The sequence below is a fragment of the Pseudophryne corroboree genome, chromosome 6 (genome assembly GCF_028390025.1).
Source record: "Pseudophryne corroboree isolate aPseCor3 chromosome 6, aPseCor3.hap2, whole genome shotgun sequence".
Lineage (NCBI taxonomy): Eukaryota > Metazoa > Chordata > Amphibia > Anura > Myobatrachidae > Pseudophryne > Pseudophryne corroboree.
In genome coordinates, this window is record NC_086449.1 from 86,422,247 (window position 1) to 86,441,383 (window position 19,137).

At 47.7% G+C, this 19,137-nt stretch overlaps 2 protein-coding genes across 2 annotated transcripts in view; one reads left to right on the forward strand and one right to left on the reverse strand.

The window, feature by feature from the left end:
• LOC134934839 (beta-1,3-galactosyltransferase 2-like) overlaps positions 1-2,004 on the reverse strand; it is a 32,625-nt gene extending 30,621 nt beyond the window's left edge. Inside the window, exon 1 of the mRNA XM_063930185.1 lies at positions 1,936-2,004. The gene's annotated coding sequence lies outside the window, so the exon portion shown is untranslated. The remainder of the gene's footprint in view (positions 1-1,935) is intronic.
• Positions 2,005-4,149: 2,145 nt separating this feature from the next.
• LOC134934840 (uncharacterized) overlaps positions 4,150-19,137 on the forward strand; it is a 278,441-nt gene continuing 263,453 nt past the window's right edge. Inside the window, exon 1 of the mRNA XM_063930186.1 lies at positions 4,150-4,346. Coding sequence (XP_063786256.1) covers positions 4,265-4,346 — 82 coding nt within the window. The 5' untranslated portion in view covers positions 4,150-4,264. The remainder of the gene's footprint in view (positions 4,347-19,137) is intronic.

Genomic DNA, 19,137 nt, shown 5'->3' on the forward strand with positions numbered 1-19,137 from the left:
AACGTTGCTACAAATATGAAAGGACTGAGTTGCCCACTTCTAGTGTCTATAGACGCTGCAATCATGCTTTTTGTAACTTTGGATGCCACTATCCGGTTGCACCATTGAAACTTTCACCAGCCTTATGCTTGATACAGATCATGCGTCTGAATACGGCCTCCAATGTGAGTAATTCAACATCTCTGTACACAAACTCTTTCAGCAACATGCCCATACCATGTTACATCTGCCTCTGATTAGTCCTGTAATCGCCTAGGAAATGCCAACATATATCTAATACACTTCTTGGTGCATGCGTACACCATCAGAACACATGAGCAGGTGGGGCTTTGCAGAGGGGGTGGGGCTTCACGTACTGACTCCCATTTTCAGTCACTCTGGGGGTTTGGGAAGTGCAGACTGAACCCGGGGAGTGCTGTGGCTGCAGTGCTAGCTCCTACACAGTGACAGGGGCCGAGTGCTGAACATAATGTTATAGTGCAGCACCCAGCTCCTGTCATTGAGCAGGAGCCAGCATTTTGGTGTCACCTCTTGGCTGGTGACACCCTTGTGACACCACTGGCTGGACCAAATTACCTTCCGAGGGCCACTGTCATAGATGTAACTGCAGGGCTCCCAGGTGGTACATCTGCTGGCCAGAAGTGAGCAAGGAGCTGCAGCACCCCACTTCCAGTACAGAAATGTGTCTGGGGACCGGGTATAGCACACATGAAGGGCTCAGATGCAGTATGTATACAGAAAGGGCAACGCCTACTATGTGTTTCGTGTATGTCCTGAAGGTCAGGTGGAAGGGGGGTTCTGCATGTTTTGGGAGCTTGGGGGAGGGGTGGGGAATTTATACACTGAGCAGACACATGTGTGAGCAGGGAAGATCTGCTGGTTGCGATTACATTCAGCGACAGCAGTTTACTCACTGATAAAAGGTTTATGTTTCAACATGTAACCTTTTTCTTATGATTGTAAACCCAAATGTGGTGATACCAGGAACTAGTTTGTATAGATAGATGTAAAGACCTACATCTATATAAGGATATGTATAGATATCTCTAGTCATATGTGGATATAATAGTGTCCTTTATGTTAACATGATATTATTACCAGTGAAGGGGTAAATAGGAGGAAGCCATGAGTTATTTGTAGGACCATTTTATTTATTAATAACTAATTAATAACTAAGGGTGATAAGTGATCCAATTAACTGGAATGACCACATTCGTCGTTCACTATATATTATGCTTTGTTATCTGATGTCGGTGTGGACAGTCTAAAGACACCTCTGACTATGGAAGTGAATCAGTAAGCAGCAGGGCACGAGGAACAGTTAAACCAGCTCGTGCTGTCGGCGGGAAAAAAAAAAAAAAAAAGAGTATTCACGAGGACTGAGAATGCTCTCGTGGCCCCTGGGGCTCCTGTATAAAAAAGGGGAGCTAAAGCGTTGAGTGGGACTCGTGTGTGTGCCTCTGAGGGAGATGCTCCTACCTCTCCCTGCCCGCCACAAAGAGCTGTGCTGTAGACATTGGCGGCGCAGCGGAGATGAGGGGTTTCTCCAACGAGCGATAGCACACTGAAGATACTGAAGTTACAAGCTGCTGACTGCAAGAAGCCGGAGCAGCAGAGAGCTGGAGAAGCAGAGACCAGCGCCAACAGCTGTGATCTACAAGAAGCCGGAGCAGCAGAGAGCTGGAGAGGCGGAGACCAGCGCGATCAGCGGCCAGCTGCCAGCACTGTGCAGAGAAGAGAGCCGGGGGAGCGGTGACCGGCCTGACCCGTAGCGGCTTGCAGCAGACAAGAAGAGAGGAGAGCCGGGGGGAGCGGTGACCGGCCTGACCTGTAGCGGCTTGCGGCAGACAGGAAGAGCACAGAGCCGGAGGAGCGGTAACCGCCGCCGACAACAACATTAACTGGTGTGGCCAGGCATCCCTCCGAAGTACGTACCCGGTCAAGGGAGAATCTGTGGCCCAGCGGTCCTCAAGTGCCGACACAGATTAGACACTCAAGTCAAGGCAGCAGCAGCGCTGAACTCCAGGTCAAGCACTCCTCTATTAAGTATCCTAGAGCGGCTCCACTGCCCACCAATGAGAGGTCAGGTGGGCGGGGATATCTGTATGAGCTATAGTAAGTGTCCGGAGGCATTTACTGAAGACATCTAAGATCTGTAACTCTATTCATACTGTGCACCTCTACACTATAGACACCAATATAGGCACACAGTTCGGTGGTGGCAGCTATATGTACTATTTATTAAATATCATTCACCACCTGCTTACAGCCAAGTTTTATTTATATTTCAATAGTGAACTATAAAATACAGGCTGTGGAAAAAAACAAAACTTACCTCGGTAAACTGTGGAGATAAGCCTTATCAGCTAAACTCTATCACTGGCTGTCTATCATTACCTCTGCTGCAATACACTAGAGACATACAGTAGATTACTGCCTGAGAGGATTTAAACTACTGACAAGCACTGTACTAGTAATTCAACCAAGGGAATTCTGCCAGACTAGACCAAAGGGATACAGTTGCCTTATTTGTAGCAGTATAATTTCAGTGCAGCATTTAATGGATACATACTACAGCAAAAGTAACAAAGTTTTTATTGTGGAGGAATCTTACTCCTGCTCCCAGTTAACTACTATTGAGGCATATTGACAATCTACACAGCGGATAGAAGCCTTTATTTCCGAGGAGTAACAGCTGCATTAATTTAATATTAAAGGAGATTTATTCATTACAGAGTTTCTGCATAATTAACTCAGAGGAAGTACTTTGCTCTGTACCGAAATCCATAGATTATATATGCATATATAATTAATCACCTACTTACTCAAAGGATGATTACAGAGGATAACCCAGCTGGTTTAAGGGTGGAGTCAAATAACTATTATGGACTATATGTAAATGTGGGACTAAAATGTAGTTCTGTATTGATAGAGTTATGTATTGTAATTGTTATAATATATGAGTATATACATATATACATATCTGAGTATGGTTATTAAGAATGTTATCTCAAGTGTATCATATAATATGAATTAACTACACGTTGGGGTTTGTATGCAATATAGTGTAATATTATTCATGAATGGTTTTGCTTATATATGTAAGTAAACTATATAACTGATGTTGTCTAGTACATTACTTACCTCTGTCCGTAGAGTGGAGATGAGTTGAAGACCATTAAGATATGTAGGTAAACCTGTAAAGAAAAAGATATAGAATATCAGGAGGGGTTATTTTAACCTATTATAGATATATATCTACACATGTTAATACAGGGTATTCCCAAATCAACCCTGAGCCTAATTCCTGTGAGTGAATAGGATAAAGATTTGGGTGGAGGCACAACATTAAGTGTAACATATACTGGCATATTATCCCCGGAGATTAGGGTTACAAACATATCTGTGGGATATTATCTGGGGTTTAGAATCCCCTAAACAAGTGCAGATGTGTAGAGAGTAGGGGGTGACAATTAGCTCACACTGCAGCAGAACTATTACCATTAGCTACACCACCACATGCCAGTCATGCGACTGTCTCTTCTTCATCTGCCATTCCACACAGTAAAATGCATAAAGACTGCTTTGCAAGGAACTAATCCCCCCTATCCAACATGACAGCTGTCTTTGCAGACTACTCTCTGAACTGTCACTGGGGCTGGGAGTAGGGGTGGTTGAGTGGGTACTGTATGTTACTAGGGCCGGGAGGGGGTAGGGTAGTTGCTGTAAGTCACTGGGACCAGGAAGAGGGTAGGATTGTTACTGTAAGTCACTGGGGCCAGGAAGGGGGTGTATTGTATGTCTTTGGGGCTCAGGGGGGGGCAGAGTGGTTACTGTATGTTACTGGGGCTAGTAGGGCGGGTACTGTATGTCACTCAGGTTGATAGGGGAATAGGGTGGGTACTGTATGTGACTGGAGCTTGATGGGAGTATACTGTACTTTTAGGTATAAGTGGTGCAGCCACCATGTCACAGTGCTATTTCCTATTCCTACCTTAACCTTCTTCAATTGTGGCACCCCGAAAAATGGTGTGTGTGCCCCTTTAAAGTTTACTTACAGGTCCACAGTAGAAAGGGGAAGCTCTGGCACAGCAGGAGTTAAGTGTAGACCCTGGTCTGATCACGTGGACTGGATACAGATGGCTGATTGGACAAGGTGGTCTGGGAGTAGAGGAGCCTTGTGGGAAGAAGGAGTCGTCGAATGGAAGGGACTGGTGGTGCTGGATTCATGCTGAGTGAGGAGCAGAGCAGGTGCTGAAAACAAATGCCAACCGCAGGGTCACGCTGGCCGGTGAGAGCAGCGAGCAGTAGAAGTAGCAGTGTGCTGCTGGGAAGCCGAGAGACAGGTGAGCGAGTGTGAGACATCGCAGCTGGAGACTGGCTTCTCTTTATCTGCTTTTGATGCCCAATTCTTCTTGTGATTATTCAATATTTTATGCCAATTAACCAATCATCATCCTCAATCCAGAGTTCATCAAGGATCAATAAAAAGCAGGTGAGAGGCACACGGGGGAGAGAGGGAGAGAGCAGGTGAGAGGCACACAAGGGCGAGAGACAGAGGGAGAGCAGGTGAGAGGTGCACGGGGGAGAGACAGGGAGAGAGCAGGTGAGAGGCGCATGGGCGACAGAAAGGGAGAGAACAGGTGAGAGGCGCATGGAGGGAGAGAGCAGGTGAGAGGCGCACGGAGGGAGAGAGCAGGTGAGAGGCACACAGGGAGAGAGCAGGTGAGAGACGCACGGAGGGAGAGAGCAGATGAGAGGTGCACGGGGGGAGAGACTGGGAGAGAGCAGGTGAGAGGCGCAAGGAGGGAGAGCTATGGAGAGAGCAGGTGAGTGGCACACGGGGGGAGAGGGGGAGAGAGCAGGTGAGGCGCACGAGGGCGAGAGACAGAGGGAGAGCAGGTGAGAGTCGCAAAAGGGGAGAGACAGGGAGAGCAGGTGAGAGGTGCACGAGGGAGAGAGAAGGAGAGAGCAGGTGAGAGGCGCACAGGGGGAGAGACAGGGAGAGAGCAGGTGAGAGGCACACGGGGGTTGAAACAGGGAGAGAGCAGGTGAGAGTTGCTCAAGGGCGAGAGACAGGGAGAGAGCAGGTGAGAGTCGCACAGGGGGAGAGACAGGGAGAGCAGGTGAGAGGTGCACGGGGGAGAGACAGGGAGAGAGCAAATAAGAGGCGCACAGGGGGAGAGACAGGGAGAGAGCAGGTGAGAGGCACACGGGGGTTGAAACAGGGAGAGAGCAGGTGAGAGGTGCACGGGGGAGAGACAGGGAGAGAGCAGGTGAGAGGTGCACGGGGGGAGAGACAGGTAGGGAGCAGGTGAGAGGCGCACGGGGGAGAGACGGAGAGAGCAGGTGAGAGGCGCACGGGGGGAGAGACAGGGAGAGAGCAGGTGAGAGGCGCACAAGGGGAGAGACAGGGAGAGAGCAGGTGAGAGGCACACAGGGGGCATTGGAAATAGGGGTATCGAACTCATGCTGCGCAGCCTGCCTTAATAAAATTAGACAGACTGTAGTGTGGAGCAATGAAGTTAATGAATTAATGAATTAGAGCAACATGAAAGTGACAATAATGGATTAAAGATTTTAATATTGGCTCAGCGCCAGCACCATTCCTAAATAAGAGGCCCCTGGGATACGATGGCACCAGCGGGCAGTGTGTTCCAACTGATAAAACGCACTTTCTCCACTCTAATGTGGCTTCCTGCCCCAGCACAGTTTCCGCATGTTGTAATGAGTGGCGTGACGTCATGACGTCCTGTCGCTCATTACATATGCACTGAAGATTGAAGTCACTGAACAAGGAAGAGCCGCATCTCTGCAGCAGCACTGATCACTGTGATCTCTCAGTGAGTGCTGTAATTAGTTAGGGACACAGGCTGCTGGCTCTATCGTGGCTAGAAGTGGCGCCCTACTCAGCTAGTGCTAATACAGCGCGGGCAGCACTGAAGCTGGTGGCGGCGGCAGCACATTTGTGTGGGTGCGTGTCCGGGTGGATGCAAATGGCGCCTCTCTCATGTTTTGGGCGGAGCGAGCTGCCCCCTTGCCCCCCATTCCGACACCCCTGGCAAGATGTATGAGGACACATATGTATCCAAGCAGAGGCAGAGGTCACAGTGTTAGCAGCGTGTGAGTGCTGTGTACAGGTAGGTTGGATGTGCAGTAGTGTTCGGCATATGTGTAAGGGGCATTATGTGTGTCATGTTTATAAATGCATTAATAATGTGCGGGAAATTTGAAGGGGCACTATGTGTGTCATTATGTGTATAAGTGCATTAATAATGTGCGGCATATGTGTATGGGGAATTATGTGTATAAGGGCATTAATAAAGGTTGGCATAATGTGTAAGGTGCATTATGTTTACAAGCACATTAATAATGTGTGTCATTACTTTTTGGTATTATGTGTATACATGCATTACTAATGTGTGGCATTATGTGTATAAAGTGCTCTACTGTGAGGTATAACATATAGAAAGGGCACTACTTTATGGTCTAATGTGAATAAAGAGCAATATGGTGTGGTGTAATGTGAATAAGGAGCAATTCAGTGTGATGTAATGTGGATAAGGGGCACTACTATGAGGAGTAACGTATACAAGGTAAAGTGGTACTACTGTGTGATGTAACGTGAATTAGGGACACTATTGATAAAATGTGAATAAAGTTGTACTACGGTGTGGTGTAATTTGAATTGGGGGTACTATTGTGTGGCCATGCCCCTTTCCAGCAAGAACACACACCTTTTTGGGCTGTGCGTCGAATGTGCGCACTGTTCCTATTTAAAATATAGGAGGTAGGAACATCAAAATAAGGACTGCTATGGGTGAGGGGTGATGATGCTGGGAAAGAGGTGCAGGGTCTGAGATGAAACTAGAGGCGGTGCTAGGGGCACCAGCCAAACTCTTGTCTAGGACATCATATTGGTTAGGGCCAGCTCTGGGCTGATTAGCCTATTATACCCCACTGGACCAATCACTCCAAAGCTACCTTTCTGCTCCAGCTAATGGCACACAGAAGAACCCGCTAGCTGGAGCAGCCATCAGCTACCGTTTTTTTCAAAGTATTCGCCTGAGGAGTCTATGCAAAGTTGCATGCACTCCAACCACTTGGGGAAGCTGCTGAACCAGTCCAAAGCAGACATGTCTTCTACATGTTGAAAGAAGGTTTCCACTTTAGCATCAGGTGACTTCAAATGAAACCCACGCATCTTGCGCTTGATTTGTGGGAACTCAAAGATGTTGCAGGGGGCATGATCTTGACTGGCAGATGACAAAGCTCCTGGATGCATTTATTGGCCAGAAAATGCACCACTTTCCTGGACCTGTGGGAAGGTGCATGGTCATGATGGAGAACGGCACAACAAGGGCAAGTTCTTGGATGGCGCCTGGAAATGGCATCCAGCACTTGCATGAGTAGTACGGTAGCTACATGACCAGTCTTGGTCACAAAAATAGCCACAATCTGCTTGGCCATGCTACGCTCATGTCTGAACTTCTGTGGTAGTGCACCTCCAACTGGGGTCCACTGGGCTGCCTGTTTTTTGGTCTCGGGGTCGAAATTGTAGATCCAGAATTCATCACCACTGATGATCTCCCAGACAGAGTTTGAGCGACTGCCATTGAACATGGCCAGAATGTTAAAACATCAATTCACCCGAGCCTCCTTCTTCTTTTGAGTCAGCTGATGGGATACCCTGCGTTCAGAAACCTTGCTCAGGCCAAGCTTTCCATAGTGTTTCAAGTGGATGGCTCTTGATGAGGCGTCAATTCTCTTTATGGCATAGGGCACCAAAAAGTCTAGTTACGGCTCTTCCACCTGGGGTATGCACATGAGCCCCCTCCTCTGCTAAAACACCCCCCACTACTTGAGCCGCCATTGTTGTTATGTATTTCAAAGCTGAAGATATTATGCAATCATCAGGAAACAATGATTGTGTTTGGGTCCATTTATTGGTATAACTATTGAATGGGCGTGTCATCCATGAGCTGTGTGGATGTGATCATTTATGGGAAAGTTATCTTCATTACAGCCATTGTAGAACTCTCTCTCTCTCTTTCTTTCTCTCTTTGTAGAAGGGGACTCTGACTGCCGTAATGTGTAAAATGGGGACTCTTGCCTGCCGTAATGTGTAAAATGGGGATACTTGCCTGCCGTAATGTGTAAAATGGGGACTCTTGCCTGCCGTAATGTGTAAAATGGGGACTCTTGCCTGCCGTAATGTGTAAAATGAGAACACTTTCCTGCCGTAATGTGTAAAATCGGGACAGTTGCCTGCCGTAATGTGTAAAATGGGGACTCTTGCCTGCCGTAATGTGTACAATGGTGATTTAATGTATCAAGGGTATTGCAGTGTGTGGCATAATATGGTGCAGGGGGCATTACTGTGTGGGGCTTAATATGGTAGAATTTTTTTTTCTCCAGTGGTGGCCGTGATCTGTTGGTGCAGGGTCAAAAACTGGGGTGTAAGGTAGTCTTTCCAGATGAGGCCACGCCCACTTTAATGAGCCCACGCCCATTTTAACAAGGCCACGCCCCTTTCCGGGAGCACGCGCACCTTAGGCACAAGCAAATTTTTTATATATATTTGTGGGGGGGGGGGGGGGGGGGAGGAGACACATTTTTTTATGGCAATGGGAGAGGGGGGGGCGCATTTTTAAATCTCAAACTGGGAGCCAAATTGCCTAGAAGCAGCCCTGTATATATGTATCTATATATATATATATATATTTATATAAAGGCTAATGCTGCACCTCACCCCTATAGTGCACCAGCAGCACACATCTACAATCTACAGTCACAGAAACCTGGCAGCTCCTGTGTGAGGAGTGACTCCCCACACGCACACACACCTTCCTATATTTTTGCCCCGGTGTCAGTCATCTATCTATTATATACATACATACAAACACAATGTGTTGCAATTTCTGTATTCAGATTAAAAACGTGCTGTACTTTTAAATGATCTAGGTATTGCAGATTTTGTGTAAGAAATGACATCATCTATTGCTCATGTCTAATTTTGTACGTGTCGGATTCCTACACCTTCACACTACACAATCTATTATGCAGTTTGCAATACCTACAACAACAGAATCTATTTTTGCTTCAGACATTTTTACTAGAGATGAGCGGGTTCGGTTCCTCGGAATCCGAACCCGCCCGAACTTCAGTTTTTTTTACACGGGGCCGAGCGACTCGGATCTTCCCGCCTTGCTCGGTTAACCCGAGCGCGCCCGAACGTCATCATCCCGCTGTCGGATTCTCGCGAGGCTCGGATTCTATCGCGAGACTCGGATTCTATATAAGGAGCCGCGCGTCGCCGCCATTTTCACACGTGCATTGAGATTCATAGGGAGAGGACGTGGCTGGCGTCCTCTCCGTTTATAGAGAAGAGAGTGAGAGAGTGAGACTAGAGCTACCTCTGTGTCGGCAGTCGCTGGTCCATCCATAATTGTATACCACCTACCCGTGTTTTTTTTTTTTTTCTTTCTTCTTTATACATACTACTATAGTAGCTTACTGTAGCAGTCTGCGGTGCTGCTGAGCTGACAGTGTCCAGCAGGTCCGTCATCAGTCATTACAGAATAAATATATATTATATACCTGTCCGGCTGCAGTACTAGTGTGATATTATATATATATATATTGATTTCATCTCATTATCATCCAGTCTATATTAGCAGCAGACACAGTACGGTAGTCCACGGCTGTAGCTACCTCTGTGTCGGCAGTCGCTGGTCCATCCATAATTGTATACCACCTACCCGTGGTTTTTTTTTTTTTTTTCTTCTTTATACATACTACTATAGTAGCTTACTGTAGCAGGCTGCGGTGCTTCTGAGCTGACAGTGTCCAGCAGGTCCGTCATCAGTCATTACATAATAAATATATCTACCTGTCCGGCTGCAGTACTAGTGATATTATATATATATTGATTTCATCTCATTATCATCCAGTCTATATTAGCAGCAGACACAGTACGGTAGTCCACGGCTGTAGCTACCTCTGTGTCGGCAGTCGCTCGTCCATCCATAAGTATACTAGTATCCATCCATCTCCATTGTTTACCTGAGGTGCCTTTTAGTTGTGCCTATTAAAATATGGAGAACAAAAATGTTGAGGTTCCAAAATTAGGGAAAGATCAAGATCCACTTCCACCTCGTGCTGAAGCTGCTGCCACTAGTCATGGCCGAGACGATGAAATGCCAGCAACGTCGTCTGCCAAGGCCGATGCCCAATGTCATAGTACAGAGCATGTAAAATCCAAAACACCAAATATCAGTAAAAAAAGGACTCCAAAATCTAAAATAAAATTGTCGGAGGAGAAGCGTAAACTTGCCAATATGCCATTTACCACACGGAGTGGCAAGGAACGGCTGAGGCCCTGGCCTATGTTCATGGCTAGTGGTTCAGCTTCACATGAGGATGGAAGCACTCAGCCTCTTGCTAGAAAAATGAAAAGACTCAAGCTGGCAAAAGCACCGCAAAGAACTGTGCGTTCTTCGAAATCCCAAATCCACAAGGAGAGTCCAATTGTGTCGGTTGCGATGCCTGACCTTCCCAACACTGGACGTGAAGAGCATGCGCCTTCCACCATTTGCACGCCCCCTGCAAGTGCTGGAAGGAGCACCCGCAGTCCAGTTCCTGATAGTCAGATTGAAGATGTCAGTGTTGAAGTACACCAGGATGAGGAGGATATGGGTGTTGCTGGCGCTGGGGAGGAAATTGACAAGGAGGATTCTGATGGTGAGGTGGTTTGTTTAAGTCAGGCACCCGGGGAGACACCTGTTGTCCGTGGGAGGAATATGGCCGTTGACATGCCTGGTGAAAATACCAAAAAAATCAGCTCTTCGGTGTGGAAGTATTTCAACAGAAATGCGGACAACATTTGTCAAGCCGTGTGTTGCCTTTGTCAAGCTGTAATAAGTAGGGATAAGGACGTTAACCACCTTGTAACATCCTCCCTTATACGTCACCTGCAGCGCATTCATAATAAGTCAGTGACAAGTTCAAAAACTTTGGGCGACAGCGGAAGCAGTCCACTGACCAGTAAATCCCTTCCTCTTGTAACCAAGCTCACGCAAACCACCCCACCAACTCCCTCAGTGTCAATTTCCTCCTTCCCCAGGAATGCCAATAGTCCTGCAGGCCATGTCACTGGCAATTCTGACGAGTCCTCTCCTGCCTGGGATTCCTCCGATGCATCCTTGCGTGTAACGCCTACTGCTGCTGGCGCTGCTGTTGTTGCTGCTGGGAGTCGATGGTCATCCCAGAGGGGAAGTCGTACTCGTAAGCCCACTTTTACTACTTCCACCAAGCAATTGACTGTCCAACAGTCCTTTGCGAGGAAGATGAAATATCACAGCAGTCATCCTGCTGCAAAGCGGATAACTGAGGCCTTGGCATCCTGGGTGGTGAGAAACGTGGTTCCGGTATCCATCATTACTGCAGAGCCAACTAGAGACTTGTTGGAGGTACTGTGTCCCCGGTACCAAATACCATCTAGGTTCCATTTCTCTAGGCAGGCGATACCGAAAATGTACACAGACCTCAGAAAAAGAGTCACCAGTGTCCTAAAAAATGCAGCTGTACCCAATGTCCACTTAACCACGGACATGTGGACAAGTGGAGCAGGGCAGGGTCAGGACTATATGACTGTGACAGCCCACTGGGTAGATGTATGGACTCCCGCCGCAAGAACAGCAGCGGCGGCACCAGTAGCAGCATCTCGCAAACGCCAACTCTTTCCTAGGCAGGCTACGCTTTGTATCACCGGTTTCCAGAATACGCACACAGCTGAAAATCTCTTACGGCAACTGAGGAAGATCATCGCGGAATGGCTTACCCCAATTGGACTCTCCTGTGGATTTGTGGCATCGGACAACGCCAGCAATATTGTGTGCGCATTAAATCTGGGCAAATTCCAGCACGTCCCATGTTTTGCACATACCTTGAATTTGGTGGTGCAGAATTTTTTAAAAAACGACAGGGGCGTGCAAGAGATGCTGTCGGTGGCCAGAAGAATTGCGGGACACTTTCGGCGTACAGGCACCACGTACAGAAGACTGGAGCAACACCAAAAACGCCTGAACCTGCCCTGCCATCATCTGAAGCAAGAAGTGGTAACGAGGTGGAATTCAACCCTATATATGCTTCAGAGGTTGGAGGAGCAGCAAAAGGCCATTCAAGCCTATACAATTCAGCACGATATAGGAGGTGGAATGCACCTGTCTCAAGCGCAGTGGAGAATGATTTCAACGTTGTGCAAGGTTCTGCTGCCCTTTGAACTTGCCACACGTGAAGTCAGTTCAGACACTGCCAGCCTGAGTCAGGTCATTCCCCTCATCAGGCTTTTGCAGAAGAAGCTGGAGACATTGAAGGAGGAGCTAACACGGAGCGATTCCGCTAGGCATGTGGGACTTGTGGATGGAGCCCTTAATTCGCTTAACAAGTATTCACGGGTGGTCAATCTGTTGAAATCAGAGCACTACATTTTGGCCACCGTGCTCGATCCTAGATTTAAAACCTACCTTGGATCTCTCTTTCCGGCAGACACAAGTCTGCTGGGGTTCAAAGACCTGCTGGTGAGAAAATTGTCAAGTCAAGCGGAACGCGACCTGTCAACATCTCCTCCTTCACATTCTCCCGCAACTGGGGGTGCGAGGAAAAGGCTCAGAATTCCGAGCCCACCCGCTGGCGGTGATGCAGGGCAGTCTGGAGCGACTGCTGATGCTGACATCTGGTCCGGACTGAAGGACCTGTCAACGATAACGGACATGTCGTCTACTGTCACTGCATATGATTCTCTCCCCATTGAAAGAATGGTGGAGGATTATATGAGTGACCGCATCCAAGTAGGCACGTCACACAGTCCGTGCTTATTCTGGCAGGAAAAAGAGGCAATTTGGAGGCCCTTGCACAAACTGGCTTTATTCTACCTAAGTTGCCCTCCCACAAGTGTGTACTCCGAAAGAGTGTTTAGTGCCGCCGCTCACCTTGTCAGCAATCGGCGTACGAGGTTACTTCCAGAAAATGTGGAGAAGATGATGTTCATTAAAATTAATTATAATCAATTCCTCCGTGGAGACATTGACCAGCAGCAATTGCCTCCACAAAGTACACAGGGAGGTGAGATGGTGGATTCCAGTGGGGACGAATTGATAATCTGTGAGGAGGGGGATGTACACGGTGATATATCGGAGGATGATGATGAGGTGGACATCTTGCCTCTGTAGAGCCAGTTTGTGCAAGGAGAGATTAATTGCTTCTTTTTTGGTGGGGGTCCAAACCAACCCGTCATTTCAGTCACAGTCGTGTGGCAGACCCTGTCACTTAAATGATGGGTTGGTTAAAGTGTGCATGTCCTGTTTATACAACATAAGGGTGGGTGGGAGGGCCCAAGGACAATTCCATCTTGCACCTCTTTTTTCTTTAATTTTTCTTTGCGTCATGTGCTGTTTGGGGAGTGTTTTTTGGAAGGGCCATCCTGCGTGACACTGCAGTGCCACTCCTAGATGGGCCCGGTGTTTGTGTCGGCCACTAGGGTCGCTTATCTTACTCACACAGCTACCTCATTGCGCCTCTTTTTTTCTTTGCGTCATGTGCTGTTTGGGGAGTGTTTTTTGGAAGGGCCATCCTGCGTGACACTGCAGTGCCACTCCTAGATGGGCCCGGTGTTTGTGTCGGCCACTAGGGTCGCTTATCTTACTCACACAGCTACCTCATTGCGCCTCTTTTTTTCTTTGCGTCATGTGTTGTTTGGGGAGTGTTTTTTGGAAGGGCCATCCTGCGTGACACTGCAGTGCCACTCCTAGATGGGCCCGGTGTTTGTGTCGGCCACTAGGGTCGCTTATCTTACTCACACAGCTACCTCATTGCGCCTCTTTTTTTCTTTGCGTCATGTGCTGTTTGGGGAGTGTTTTTTGGAAGGGCCATCCTGCGTGACACTGCAGTGCCACTCCTAGATGGGCCCGGTGTTTGTGTCGGCCACTAGGGTCGCTTATCTTACTCACACAGCTACCTCATTGCGCCTCTTTTTTTCTTTGCGTCATGTGCTGTTTGGGGAGTGTTTTTTGGAAGGGCCATCCTGCGTGACACTGCAGTGCCACTCCTAGATGGGCCCGGTGTTTGTGTCGGCCACTAGGGTCGCTTATCTTACTCACACAGCTACCTCATTGCGCCTCTTTTTTTCTTTGCGTCATGTGCTGTTTGGGGAGTGTTTTTTGGAAGGGCCATCCTGCGTGACACTGCAGTGCCACTCCTAGATGGGGTGTTTGTGTCGGCCACTAGGGTCGCTTAGCTTAGTCATCCAGCGACCTCTGTGCAAATTTTAGGACTAAAAATAATATTGTGAGGTATTCAGAATAGACTGAAAATGAGTGGAAATAATGGTTATTGAGGTTAATAATACTTTGGGATCAAAATGACCCCCAAATTCTATGATTTAAGCTGTTTTTTAGGGTTTTTTGAAAAAAACACCCGAATCCAAAACACACCCGAATCCGACAAAAAAAATTCGGTGAGGTTTTGCCAAAACGCGGTCGAACCCAAAACACGGCCGCGGAACCGAACCCAAAACACAAAACCCGAAAAATTTCAAGTGCACATCTCTAATTTTTACACGCATTCCTGTATGTCTTCTCTCTGTTCAGGCAACAGACAATTGAAGTGTCATAAATACTTCAAGACTTTAGTACACTAGTGTACATATAATAAATTCATTGGGATGTCCTACTAAAGAAGAGCATTCTGAAATAGCCGCTAAAAATGTCTTTAATGGAACACTTACAAAACTTTACATTGTATTCTAAGAATATTTGTTAAGTATTTAAGAATAAAGATATTTATAGTCATTCTCTAGTCCCTTCAGACAGGGGAATCATTGTAAACCTTTTTTATTAAAAAAACATATGTACTGTAATAAAAAAATGCATATTGTAAAGTCCCGTACACACGGGGAGAGAGTGACATAGCACAGACCGCTCAGCACACATCTCTCCCCCCTCTCAGCAGGGGGGGGGGGGGGCGCTCATTTCACCCAGCGGTGAAATGAGCGATCTCACTAAGGCCCTCATTCCGAGTTGTTCGCTCGGTAATTTTCTTTGCATCGCAGCGATTTTCTGCTAATTGCGCATGCGCAATGTTCGCACTGCGACTGCGCCAAGTAAATTTGCGAAGAAGTTTGGTATTTTACTCATGGCATTACGAGTTTTTTTCTTCGTTCTGGTGATCGTAATGTGATTGACAGGAAGTGGGTGTTTCTGGGCGGAAACTGGCCGTTTTATGGGAGTGTGTGAAAAAACGCTGCCATTTCTGGGAAAAACGCGGGAGTGGCTGGAGAAACAGGGGAGTGCCTGGGCGAACGCTGGGTGTGTTTGTGACGTCAAACCAGGAACGAAACTGACTGAACTGATCGCAGTGGCAGAGTAAGTGTCGAGCTACTCAGAAACTGCTTAGAAATTTCTAATCGCAATTTTGAGAATCTTTCGTCCGCAATTTTGCTAAGCTAAGATTCACTCCCAGTAGGCGGCGGCTTAGCGTGTGCAATGCTGCTAAAAGCAGCTTGCGAGCGAACAACTCGGAATGAGGGCCTAGATTTGGCATGCATGCATGCCAAATCTAGAGCCGGCGATAGCGATGTGCGGGGCCACGCATCGCTATCGCCGGCACCCTACACACGGATAGATCCATGCTTAATTCTAAGTATTCTAGTCAGATTGCTTACAATTTAAGCACGGATCTCTCTGTGTGTACCCCCTCTTAACAGAATAAAAGAGACAGTAATCTGGCATTAACTAAACCAACACCCATGTTTTATTCTTTAGCTAAAAACACCAACAATAGATAAATGTTCCTTTTCTTCCGGGACTCCTATGATTGGGATGCGGTTACATGGGTCTCCACCCTGTGGCCCTCCAGCTTCTGTGGAACTACACATCCCAGCATGCAATGCCTTAGTTTTAGCATGCCTTAATAGCAAAACATTGGCAGGGCATGCTGGAATGTGTAGTTCTATACAGGGGTGTTTTAAGAGAGGAAGAGGCCCATGTTCAGCCTCCTCCATTGGGCCCCCTCCTCTCTGCCCGGAGCGCCATAGAGTCTGAGCACTAGAGGGCTCAGACTCTACTGCACATGCACAGATCCCCGGGAAAATGGCGCGGTGGCCATTTTCCCTGAGATCTCTCTACTGCGCATGCGCAGAACACCATGAAAATGGCCGCTGGGCCATTTTCACTGTGTTCTAGCGGCGCTGCGGATGCCAGCGCTGGACTTCGGAGGGGTAAGTATTTTACAAATGGGTGCAGTATGTGCGGTGGGAGCCCCCGCTGGACTCAGGGGCCCATGTGCACCGCACACACTGCACCCATTATAGAAAAGCCAGTGGTTCTATAGCAGCTGGAGAGCCGCAGGTTAAAGATAATAGCTGTTGGGATCCTGGCAGTCAGAATACTGATGCTGGAATCCTGACACATGCCAGAATGTCGATACTGTAATCCTGACAGGGTCAGGAGACCGATGCCGTAATCCTGACAGCCGTAATCCAGACAGCTGGAATCCTGACAGCTGGAATCCCGACAGCTGGAATCCTAACCATAAGAATAACAGGTGGGTTAGGGTTAATGGCGGGACGCGGGAGGGTGGAGAGGAATGTTAGGTTTAGGCGCCACCCTGGGTGGGTTAGGGTTAGGCTGTGGGGGAGGAGGGATTTGCAGGTTAGTCTGAGGGGAGGAGGGGTTAGGGTTGGACTTCTCGGGGGGAGGTTAGGGTTAGGCTGTTAGGCTCTGGGGAGGGGGAGTTAGGGTTTGGCACTAAATGGGGAGCGTTAGGGTTATGCTACAGGGAGGGGGGGCAGGTTTAGGCACCACCGGGGAGTTAGGGAAGCCTATTGATAGGCGAAACACGTTGATTGCGGAGTAATCGATCCCGCTCCAGTGACCGAACGGACAAAGACATGAAGCAACAGGAGTCTGCTGGCAGACCACAGTCTATTCCACTACACCACAACCGAGGATACCCATGCAGAAGTAGCTGGATTTGAGGAGGTAACGGTAGGCAGAGGGCACACCTCAGACCACCCATATACTTATATAAGCAGAAACACGGGGAAAAGTTCTGTCAAATACAGAGACTATATACCAGCAATTTGACTTTTTTGGGACAATTGAATGCAGTGATGGAACAAGCCTCATTATTGCAGAGACGTTATTCCTAGTGGTAATCACCAGACACTGGGGTATATTTACAAAGATTTGTGTTTTTGCCGTTTTGAAGGGTGTTTAAACTCGAATGGTATCGGGTGCATTCAGGCACGGATACAGAGGGGGGCGGTGGGGGCGATCGCCCCCCCTAGCACACTTCTGCCTACAGACAATCTGTCTGTGAAGTCCTGCTCCTTAACCCCTTCCTATCTCAGCTGGCCGTCAGCTATAGTCAGTCAGCTATAGTCAGTGGTGTGAGTCGCAGCAGCTCACAGCGGGTGCCCCTTCCTCCTCACTCACCCTTTTGGCCTGCACGGCAGTTAATCAATCAACATAGTTTGTTGATTGAGACTGCTTTCATCTCCCCAGCGTCTCCTTGCTGATAACAGATCCAGGAAGTGTGGCTGTGTGTTGGGGGCGTGGCTTCACTTATAAGACAGGCTAGTGGGCTAATACAAACAGTATACTATAGTGTGTTTACTTTTTTCCACACTGAGAGCATGCTGCATTCCTGCACCCAAAGACCAGCCAGAGGGACTTTCCTGCCAATCTGTGCCATTGACCAGCCTGTGGAAAAGGGACCATCTTACCAGCCTGTTGCAGAGGAACCAGCCAGTAAGAGATCTTCTTGCCATATTCCCTAGGCAGGGTATTACAGGTTGAGTCTCACATATGTGCGATACAGTAGAACAGAGGATGTCTGTAGTAGATGCACTTATAGGTTTTAAAATATTCCTTGTATTTCATAATATTAAACATTACATATCATGTCCTGTCAGTGAAATACTAAAATAATAGAGAGATGCGTGTAAAAGTACAGAAAATGTGTATAAAAATGCTATACAAGAAATATGGTGTATGCTAATCTGTCCTCTATTTGGTTACTTTCTCATAACACCATACTCCTTCTACAAGGTATCAACTCGGAATTGTCCTCACCGTGTAATTCCCCTACAAGGTGCCCTCACTATAGCCTCACAAATGAGTATTAAGTTTAACGTCTTCAAGTTCCTGTATAGCATTGGTCCTATAATGTGCATCAGTTTATATATCAGTGGGAGAGATCCCTTGATTATAAATGGCACCCTAATAGCTGGTAGGGATATATTGCAAGATAAGCAGGTAAAGGATTTGTTAGTGGGTGTTTGGTATAATAATCACTTCTACAACACATCAAATCAAAGTCCCCCAATATAACATCTATCCAAATCCCTAGAAATATTTCAATTGCTTGATATGGTGCGTCCTCGGGAGCCTCACTCTCTTATAACTGATGTCATTACAGACAAGGGGCCTAATTCACACCTGATCACTGCTGTGCATTTTCTCACAGCAGCCGTTCAGGTTTGAACTGCACATATACGCTGGTGCATGCCAGACAGCCGACGGCCATCTCAGCCCTGCCAGGCAGAGGCGGACGCTGGGCAGGAGGGTGCGGGCCGGTGGCGTTTTGCTGCCTTTTTAGGGGTGCGGTCCAGGCAACGCAGGTGTGCCCGGACCGTGCGGGGGGCAGGCTGCTGCGTGACGTCACACGCAGCCGCTGTGACCCGGTCAGTGACTAGTAGCTCCCTGCCTGTGCGCAGGAGCTGCGCTGGTAGGGAGCTACTCATCAAGTACAAAAGCATTGCCGCTGTGCGATGGTTTTGAACTTGTACGGTGGGGAGTCAGACATGCGGGGCGGACTAGCCTTGTGCTGGGTCCCCCCCCCCCCCCCCGCATGTCTGAGTAACTGATCGTAGCTGCACGGCTACGATCAAGTCTGAATTATGCCCAATGTCTTGTCACTGTTGTTGCCACAAATGCCATATTTTGATGGCCCTCTATTATACCATCCATATGTTCATCATAATTTATGACACGTCCTGTACAGTTGTGATACCTACAGTATACAAAGTTGTAATTCCCTAATATTGGGGTATAACAAAAAAATATTAAATTAAAG